This window comes from Vanellus vanellus (assembly GCF_965231255.1).
Source record: "Vanellus vanellus genome assembly, chromosome: 1".
Lineage (NCBI taxonomy): Eukaryota > Metazoa > Chordata > Aves > Charadriiformes > Charadriidae > Vanellus > Vanellus vanellus.
In genome coordinates this window covers 91449343-91459486 of record NC_138905.1, presented here as the reverse complement: position 1 = coordinate 91459486, position 10144 = coordinate 91449343, and the positions used below count along the sequence as shown (strand labels likewise).

The 10144-nt window shown below is 46.3% G+C and overlaps 1 protein-coding gene across 1 annotated transcript in view; it reads left to right on the top strand.

Annotated features, from left to right (window-relative positions):
* Window positions 1-327: 327 nt before the first annotated feature.
* Window positions 328-10144, top strand: part of VANGL1 (VANGL planar cell polarity protein 1) — a gene marked incomplete at both ends in the record, with an annotated part of 34713 nt that continues 24896 nt past the window's right edge. Inside the window, 3 exons of the mRNA XM_082485823.1 lie at window positions 328-410; window positions 2219-2345; window positions 5146-5753. Of these exons, the coding sequence (XP_082341949.1) occupies window positions 328-410; window positions 2219-2345; window positions 5146-5753 (818 nt within the window). The remainder of the gene's footprint in view (window positions 411-2218; window positions 2346-5145; window positions 5754-10144) is intronic.

The following is a 10144-nucleotide window of genomic DNA, read 5'->3' as shown; positions in this document are numbered from 1 at the left end:
GCAGACTGAGCACAGTATGACGAGTGGTGACGTGCGGCCAGGGTGAGGGTATTGCCGCAAGTCACAATGCTGTTTTGCTTTGCTCAGAGCACTTCCATGCCCGTTTGTCTTTCCTTAGGTCGATCGTGAGGAGCCGAGCACCCTCCCTTCCCGCCCCTCTGATCAGATTCCTTGTAAATGAAGCTCACCCGCTCCCCGAGGGCCAGACCTCGCTGATGACTGGGAAGCAAAGAGTACCTAGGAAAGCACTTTTACCACGGACTCCACCTCAGGAGCACCAGGAACTCATCTTCTAAGTAAAATCTGTGCCCTTTCCTTGCAGACCTGATGTCTGCTGCAATGGATACAGAATCAACATATTCGGGATACTCCCACTACTCAGGTCACTCCAAAAAAGCCCACAGACAAGGGTAAGGAAATGTTTATTTTTAATTACTTGCTGCTCTAAGCTAGGACGTGGCCTGAGGAGAAAAAAAAAAAACAACCAACAACTGTAAGCCAGGATGAAATCAGCGGGGCCACAGCTCTGGAGGAGATACAAGCGGAGAGTCCTCATGAGGAACCCAGTGAGGACACTGGAAGCAATAATGCTGCTAATTTAATGATATACAGCCTGTTGGATGCACTTTGGGGTCACGTATGGCCAGAAAGATTGAGAAAGCACCAGCAGAAGGCAACAATCACTTAACTCCGCTCTTAAAGTGCGAGGGATGAGTAGAGTCTCTGGGGAGAAGACACGTCCAACTTCCTAAACTGATAATTGCCATTTGTTGTCTCTTCTGATGCCATTCCTTTAATGTGTAACAACAAAGTTTCCTATCTCTCCTCACCGTCCTCCTGGCTACTCTTGCTGGTGTGTTGGTTTTTTTTTTTAATAGAATTTGAGTGGTACTTGAGTCTACAACAAGTCCTTTGTCAGCATTGATTGGGTTAGAAGTCAGGCTTTTCTGAACATGAATAGCAAGCCCTCTCTGTGGTAGTTCAGCAGCCTCAAAAACCATCTTGCTCTAAAATTTCTGATTACTTGGAGACATTAACCCTTTTTTTTTTTTTCTCCTCCATCATCATTAGTTTTACATGCAAAATGTGTGCCATTTACAGTCTTTGCAACTTAGAATTGAGCTGATCCAAAATAACTTTGCATTTCAGAAGCAATTGTCCTGGGTGGTTGGAAAAAGAATTCTTCCATGAAATGAAGTCTTTTTGCTCGCAGTCCAGTTATTGAGTAAAACATCTCTTGTTTGCCTTTTCTGCCTTCTTTAACACCCCCACCCCTAAGTATGGATTGCCTTTGAAGCTTAGAATGCCATGTGGGAAGATGCCTTCAAAGTTCCCAAAACAACATACAAAATCCTAGAGCCTCTTACTGTGAACAGTACGAAGTCTCATCCCATGAGACGTTTTGGCTTTGGTAATTCCAAGAGAGGTGCAATGGAGAGAGCAGAGCTGGGATTTTCCTGAGCTTTAAGCCGGTCCCTGAGCACAGTGAGGGTCTCTGGTGCAAAGGCTGCTTTCCTGTCCAGGTAGGAAGGGGGAGAAAAATATTGGTGAGCAAACTGGTGGGCTTTAACTCATCTTGAGACATTCTCAGATGAGAAGTTGTGAGGTCTACGAGGGTACTCTGGAAGTAAGCACTACTCTGGTACCCTTGATGTTGTCACTGCCTTTGTAAGAGGTTAACTGGGGGTTATTTACCAGTCAAAATAAACTTCACCAGTTGTCCTACAATGTTAAGGTCCTAGCTGTCAAGACTACTTTGCAGGAACTAAAGCCATCTTGATCAATTTTAACTGTACATCTCCCTGTGAGACACTTTATTGCAGGTGGAGAGCTGTGTAGACCAATTAATTCCAAATGGAGTTACCAGTTGTTGGGAGAATGCGAGCTTCCCTTGCAAGTGCAGCACTGGCAGAAGTTGTTTTAAGAGAAGATGAGGTGGTGGGGATGTACCCTGGTCCCATTCGCTCCCCTCTCCAGTCACTGAGAGGGCAGACTGTCCCAGCAACCAGGCTGTAGGCTGCTGTGGGCAAGGTCCCTTTCTACCTCTTCCAAAGCTTGTTTTGTCACAGATTGAGTCAATACTGATGAAGAGAAGGGCAAGCATGACTACAGCCTAACGCTTAGGACACCTGCTGCAGGTAGAAGTGTAAGCAGATTCCATGCCCTGCTCCAGAAACTATCTGGTAACGTTGTTCTTTTCTTGCTCTGTTTGGAAAAGGAGTCGGGACAGGCATAAATCGCCGCGAAGCAAAGATGGCAGTCGGTCTGAGAAGTCCGTCACTATCCAGACACCTCCTGCAGAGCCGCTGCTTGGGAATGATGCCTCTCGGGCGGAGGAGGGCCAGGTAAGGAAGGGAGTGAAAGCAAACATGGAGCGTGGTTTCTGGAACAGCGTATGACTTACTGGCACAAGAGTAGAAAAAAAGTGTTACTCACATGCTGTTAATAAAGAATAACGACTTACAGGCACCCTTTAGTCGTGCATAAAGTCAAGGTCTCGGTCAGTTTTGTCTTTTTCCAAGAGCGTTATTTTTGACAGCACCAGTGGTGATGTGACTACTCCTGGGGCACTAATCTGCCCCTGCCTCCAGAGCGTCATCTGCCAAGCTCTATAGAAACATCTTGTTTCCGTCATCTCGCTATGCATTATTCAGGTCAGCCCTTTCACCTGTATGTGCACTTTTGTTTTTAAGCAGGATTTGCTCCGGGTAATAGTGTAAAGCACATTAGGACCAGGATCCCAGTTGGGAAAGTAGGCAAGAAATGTAAAACTAATGTGAAATAGCTGGGAAGGAGGGTGAAGCCAGTGAAAGCTAGTATATTAATACTAGGTTAAATGGGCTAATGTTGGCTTTAGATTGCACCTGGGATGGATCCAGTATTCTCTCAACTCTAGCAGTTGATGTGAAGTTACATATTCATTTTCAAAGAATGTCTGATGCTGCAAGACAGAATTCAGGATGTTTCAGTCCCTCCTGGGTTGGATTTGGGGTGTGTTAATCCTTGTCCGTGGGGCTTCACCTCTGCCCTTTCAAAAAAAAAAAAAAAAAAAGATGCCCAGTTTCCACCCAAATTGTGTTTGGTATTGCTTGTAATAGTTTTCATGTAGCTACAGGTGGGCTCACTTCATGTACGCCATTTGGTATTTTGCATTCAGATGCTTGTTTTCATGAGTCCCAGATATTTGAATAGATCTAAAGGTTCTGGTGAATTCTTAAGCTCTTGTTTTCATGCAGACCTCCTCAATGTGAATTAAAGTCAAAGCAAAATAAGCTGATGTATGAGGAAGACTTTTCTTCTAGGGAGCAGGGTGTCCTGGGTTGGGTCCAACAGCTTTGTACCGCTGGGATTTAGACTCATATTTCCATATAACTGCATGATTTTTTGCTTGTGCCACTTGAAGCGGGAAGAGCGGTTCTAAGGGGTAGACTGGGACTAGGGTTGCCTGTGGTCTTCTGGGCTGTAGCCTTCGGCTGCTGTGGTGTTTCTGTTCCTTCTTTCTTCTGCACAGTTTCTCGATCCGTCAAACGGAGGAAGCTATGCAGAGCTATTTCATGCGTAAACATAAAATAGTTAAAATGCTTAGGTTGCTTTACTGGAGACATGGGCAAAGAGGGAAATGTGATAGGATTATGCTGCCTTCCAGGACATACTAAAATACAGGTATCTCTTCTGGGGCCTCTGTTTTGGTGAGAAGTGACTCAAAACCTCCTCATATTGATTCAAGATGCTGACTGTTTGTGGTTGGTCTGTCTCAAAACCCCACTGCTCTAGGCATGGGAGGTATTCATGTCTTGGAGTGCGTTAGAAGTTAAATCCCTGGAGTTGTTCAAAGTAGTCATGCTGCCTCTGTCTAGTCCTTTCCCAGAGATTCTTGAAGATTTTCCTCTAATTCTTTTAAAGTGAATAAAGGTTTAAAACGATGCCTTTTTCTTCAAAACAAAATGCTTTGATCAGCGTGTGTAGCTGCACAAGTCTGGAGGAAGGTGTAAATCCTATTAGTGACATGGGCTGCAGGAAGCTACACTCAGGAGGGAAGGAGGAAGAGCAAAATGTGTGCTTCTGAATGATCATCGCAGCTACAAAGGTGTCAGGTGCCAAGCAACAAAGCACATGCATTGCTGCTGTTTGGTGTGTATTTGTGGGAAGTATTGGGAGTCTTCATGTGCATGAGTCACGCCAGCAGCAGCTGTGAGTCAAATCCATACATGTCAGTGTAACTCTTTGGCCATGCCAGCACCAGTAAGGAACAATTGGAGGCATCGTGGGATGGGAGAAGTAGCTTGCAGAAGTCCTCTGATGTAAACGAGGGAATAAATGAGACTTTCAGAAAATGTAATGTAATCTGAAGCTTGACTATATGGTGGCTGTATTTCAGGTAAGCTTCTTTGTGGCTGAGTGGCTCTCTGACGATGTTCTGGACTCTAATACCAGAGCTACTTAGGTAGTCTAGGATCCTCTAAATTTAAAGCTCCATACCTAAAAATATCCTCTTTGACCACCTATGATTTGTTGGTTTAACTAAACTTTTATTAGAATATGTCAGCTATTGAGGGCAGTGCTACTGTAGAGGAGAATAAAAGAAAACAAAGTGGAGGAACTTGCTGGAAGTGCGGTTGCTTCTGTTATGGATGGAAAAATAATGTGTGAACATGTTTTTGATTGTGTAACAACAACAACTGGCTTGAAACACTGAAAGGAAAGTTTCCTTTCCAGGTGCTTCCGTGGTGCACTTGCACCGCAGAACTTGTGGGCTGGAAGAGTGCTAGTCCTTGCCCTGCACATGGGAACTGATAATTACTGCAGTTTCCAAGAGTTACGTGATATTACTTGTTACATGCGCTGGAAGAGGAACCTCTGAGGTACAGTGAGTGGCATAGCAAGTTGAGCTACCTGCTCTACAGTTACAGGTTTTTAATACCTAACGTTTATAGTCACTGGTTTGGACAAGTTGCTGTTGTATCCAAACCTTTGTTAATTTTCAGGGTTGATTATTCAATATATTGAAGATGGTGCTTCTGCAGTATTTTTTTCTGGGACTTAAGTCTGTTGAAACAATATTTTTCCAGGAAAGAAAAATAGAAGACCTGGAAGGAATAACCTGATTGTTTCAATATTATTTTTGTTTATCTCTTCCTCCCTCAGGATGACAACTGGGGTGAGACCACGACAGCAATCACAGGCACCTCTGAGCACAGCATTTCCCAGGAGGACATTGCCCGGATCAGTAAGGATCTGGAGGACAGCGTTGGGTTGGAATGCAAACGTTACCTGGGCTTAACAGTGGCAGCTGTTCTCGGACTCCTTGTCTTCCTTACCCCCATCGCCTTCATTCTGTTACCCCAGATCCTGTGGCGGGATGATCTGGAGCCATGTGGTACTGTCTGTGAGGGACTGTTCATCTCTGTGGCGTTTAAACTCCTCATTCTCCTGATTGGGACCTGGGCTCTGTTTTTCCGCCAGCCTAAGGCAGATATACCGAGGGTTTTTGTGTTTCGGGCCCTTCTGTTGGTCCTCATCTTCCTGTTTGTGTTTTCCTACTGGCTCTTTTACGGCGTTCGCATCTTGGACTCGAAGGACAGCAACTACCAAGGAATAGTGCAGTATGCGGTGTCTCTGGTGGATGCTCTGCTCTTCATTCACTACCTGGCCATTGTACTGCTGGAGCTGCGGCAGCTGCAGCCCATGTTCACTGTCAAGGTGGTTCGGTCAACGGACGGAGAGTCGCGATACTACAGCTTGGGGCACTTGAGGTAGGTACAAGCCCTTGAAGTCCAGCGCTGTAGACAAATGTGGCTATGCTGTAGCGTGAAGCATCAAATGCTTTTGTAAATGCGATATCACTGGCTTCTGAATCCTACCCCAGGGGAATCCTAGAGTCTCTCTCCAAAGGTACCAAACTGAACCTCTCTTCCCCTCTGTGACTGTGGGAGGGGTTGTCCCTGCTTCAGAGGACTCCTGTGTGTTTCTGTAAATGAAAAGAGCTGATGGCACAACTTCAGGCTGGTCATGGGGCTAAGTCCAATGACATCTTTGAGATCCTTCTCTGGGCTTCTTGTTCTGTCCCATTACTGGAGGAAAGGGGAGAGACCTCCTTGTGTGGCTGGGGATGGCTTGTGCTCTTTGGCTGTACGGGCCAGGTGCCGCTTTGAGAGCAGCCCTTGAGGCTGCACAGAGCATCCCTCCTCAGAGAACTCCTGACGGCAGGCCAGTCTGTGTGGCAGGGGCTGAAGGAAGAAGTAAGTGGCCCTGTATGAGAAAGCATTTGGCAACCTAACGTGCCGTTGCAAATGTCCATTTGTCCTCGTTGCCCTGTGCAGTGAAGAGTCTTGTGAGGAGCCTGAATGAACATTCCTCAGGTCGGATTGAGCTGTGTGTGCCTTTTGCGGCCAGTCAAAACGCTCGTCTTCAGGTGTTTGTGCTCTGGAGCCTGTCACTGTGACCGGTTGGGGCTACCTTGAAGGTCTTAGCCAGGTAGCTACACCGTGGGATCTGAAGGCTGCCTCCAGTGGCTGTGGGCTCTTTCCTTGTTTCGAAGATCTGCAGTTTTGTGTTGACTTGAGGGAAATGGCACTGAGTCCCGCTGAAGCAGTTGCCTTGATGCAGCCAAAATCTCCCAGCAGTTCAGGCACTTAGGAATAATGTTTTTAATGAGCACTGGAGCACATGGAGGTGCTTCTTTCGGCAGTGCTATGCTGCTCCTGGTTTGGTTTTGTGGCATGATGCTCTTTGTCATAGGTATGGATTGGTTTGCTGGGTCAGATGAATCTGGGAGTGTTTGGGAGCTGTGTGATATCCATAGGTATGACACAAGCGTGCCTGCTTCCACCTTCCTGCTGAGATTAATGCTTCCCTCAGCAAAGCTACAAGAAAGGACAGGTGTCTCAATCTCCTGAGTTCCCGTGTCCTGTGAAGCCTTCTAGAAATCTCTTAGTTCCTGTAGCCTGTGAAGCTAGCAGCTGAGCTCTGAAGATGATTCCCCAGACTGTATGTGCGTTTAAACATCTGTTCTGCTTATCCTGTCCAGACCCCTGTGGCATGCGTATCTATTGCAGATGGAGAGATTAGTGTCTGCTGGTTTAAGTGGATGTAGGAACAGTCTCCTGCAGCCATTAGCTTAGCAATGGAATTGCTTTGAAGGAGATTTAGTGGTTGAAGCTCAAGCCTGGGGGTTGACTCCTGGATGTTGTTTCTGGCTTAATGGAAGAACTCAAGGCCTTTTGGGTGAGCTAGGTCTGGACTCTGCTGTTGTTTTCTTTCTCTGTAAAATGTGAAGGAGAGCCCCTCTTCTGTAGTGGAAGTGCTCCCATTGACTTAATGAAAGATCACCTTCAGGGTTTAAAAAAATGAAATAATCTCTGGTGGTTCCCTTGTGATTTTTTTTTTTTTTTTTTTTTTTTAACTTAAAAATTCCTCTGTGGTACATGGCAGATCCAGCGTAGCCTTTAAGACTAGGGAGTTGGAGAGGTGACTACCAAAGAGTTCCCCTGTGCCACAGCTTTGTGCCTGGGGGTGTGCCGGGGCAGTTCTCTTGTACTGAACTTTCTGGGCAGAATTCACTTACAAGTATGTATATACCTATATATGCACACACAGTGTGCAGGTTTGATTTGAGAGAGTTTGCTGGTTGCTTGGTGGTAGACTGTGGGTTTGCGTTCAGAGGAATTAAGATCCTACGCCTGTCAAAGTCTGCATGCCTGGCTTTAAGTAGCCTTGCCATTGGAGGCAAAGAATTTGCTCGAGAATCAAGGCCTAAATATTTAATACAATGTGTGTTAGAAACTGTTCTTTCTAATTTTCTCTTTGCAGCAAGGTTTTGAAATGCTTTGGGTGATGGCTGGGCAGCAGAGAATTGTAAAACCTAGGGTGAAGTCTGAGATGTATGAAAAAATAATAACTTCTCGTTTGTTGGCAAGCTGATTGCAATTTTGTTTGGCATATTGAATCCAAACCATGCAAGCATGCAGATGCTTCAGTATCTTGTGTTAGAGGAGAGTTTGTCAAGCATGTCTAATAATGGTAAACTGATGTTGCTTTTTCCTTAGTTTCTGACAGATGAGTATAATGTGCACTGACACGTGTTTTGAAGCTTGTATGTCTTTCCTTCTTTACTAATGTAAAGGTAGAACTGTGTAGGTTTGATTCACGGCCAAGTGTCTCCCAACTGAGGGAGAGTTTGTTCTCTCTCTCGCCACAAGCAAAAGGGAGAGTTACTTGCGTGTAAATGGTAGGAGCTGCTGGTCTTGATACAGAGTGTGGCCCCAAAGTGATAAACACTGTAAGAAGTGATTGCAGTTGGTATCTCCTCTAGCTTCTAAAGGCTTAGGATTCTGAGATGTTTATGCAAAACATGAGAAATTTGGAACTTTTGTGTACCTTTGCAGCATAAGAAGGACATGGACCTGTTGGAGCGGGTCCAGAGGAGGGCCACGAAGATGATCAGAGGGCTGGAGCACCTCTCCTATGAAGACAGGCTGAGAGAGTTTGGGGTTGTTAAGCCTGGAGAAGAGAAGGCTCTGGGGAGACTTTATAGCAGCCTTCCAGTACCTGAAGGGCATCTACAAGAAAGCTGGAGAGGGACTTTTTGCAAGGGCATGTAGTGATAGGATGAGGAGTAATGGCTTCAAACTGGAAAAGGGTAGATTTAGAATAGATATTAGGAAGAAATTTTTCACTGTGAGGGTGGTGAGGCACTGGAACAGGTTGCCCAGAGAGGTTGTGGATTCCCTGTTACTGGAAGTGTTCAAGGCCAGGCTGGACGGGGCTTTGAGCACCCTGGTCTAGTGGGAGGTGTCCCTGCTCATGGCAGGTGGGTTGGAACTAGATGATCTTCAAGGTCCCTTCCAACCTAAACCATTCTATGGTAATTTTGCAAAGTTTCCATAAAGGTCTTGACATGCTTGTTGGTGAAACATCAGTCGAGGTCTCAAGGGGCTGCCGCCTGCCTCTGGTTGGCTCTCTGGCTGAGGCACAGGAGGTCTGTTGATGGGAAAATGCAGAGACATGCAAAGACAGCTTGGATTATTCAGGAAGACTGGAGAAGCAGCCTTGTGGGTGTGCTGGAGAGGTGTTTTTAGCTATGTATGGAGTATGCGTATAGTACTTGTTGCTGCCTCTGGGCTCTGCATTTGCCACCGTGCATGCTTGCCTCACCCCAGCACTTTTCAAGGGGTCTTAGAGAGGTTGTAGGCTGCCGCCTAGAAGGAGGAAGCGTTCATTAACAGGTATAGCAATCTGGCTGCCTCCTGAAATCAAAACTTTGCTGCCTCAATCCAGCTTTTTGTACTCTTCATGCTCTTGGATACCTTAAAGTTTCACTGCCTGGCTGTCCGTGGAGTCTGTCTTCCTCAACAGTCCAGTGTGCTTCAGAGAAACCGGCGGTGAGAAGCCTCTTGGGACATCTTATCTTGTTGAGTGTTGCTTCTTGGAGTAGCTCTGGATTTTCCACAGGAAAATTGTTGATATCAACATTTTCCATCCAAGGTGAAAGCTTTCAAATTCTAGGCCTCTTCTGATGAGGCAGAGGGAGCTGCTATCTGAGTATGGGGGGGGGGGGGGAAAGGCTTCCTGGGGGAGGAGGGAAGAAAACAATAGCTAAGCCACCCTTCTGGAAAACCATGTTTTTGCCAGGCAGGGTACAGACAGGATTTTCCACCCTCCTTGGCTCCAAACACGGCGAAGAAGCTGAAAGTGCTGAGTTAGGTATTCCACTCCACCCCTGAGGGCCTTAGGTCCAGGAGGGTAAGCATATTTGGGAGTAGTTCCCCAAATTCGTATTATAATCAACCTATTAATAGGCTGGCTTGGTCCCACCCCCAGCACTTTGGCTGTAACTTTTCTTTTGGGAGGCTTGAGTGCCAAAATGAGCGCTCCCTTTGGCATCGGTTCAGGAGCTTGAGAGGGGAGGTAGAAATTAAATTGGAGTCCCAATGAATGTGGTGCCAAGTCTTGGCTTGCTGACTTGCTCTGCTGCTCCTGGTAGAAAGGGTTGCCATGCAGGGGGAATGCTTTATGGTGGTACGTACGGGTAAAGAGCAGGGAACAGAGTAGGTGCAAGAAAGGTCAAGCCTGGGAAAATGTGAGAGAGGTTGGGTGGGGATGCTGGCGAGACTTTTGAACGCAACAACAAAGGGGAAAAAAGGTG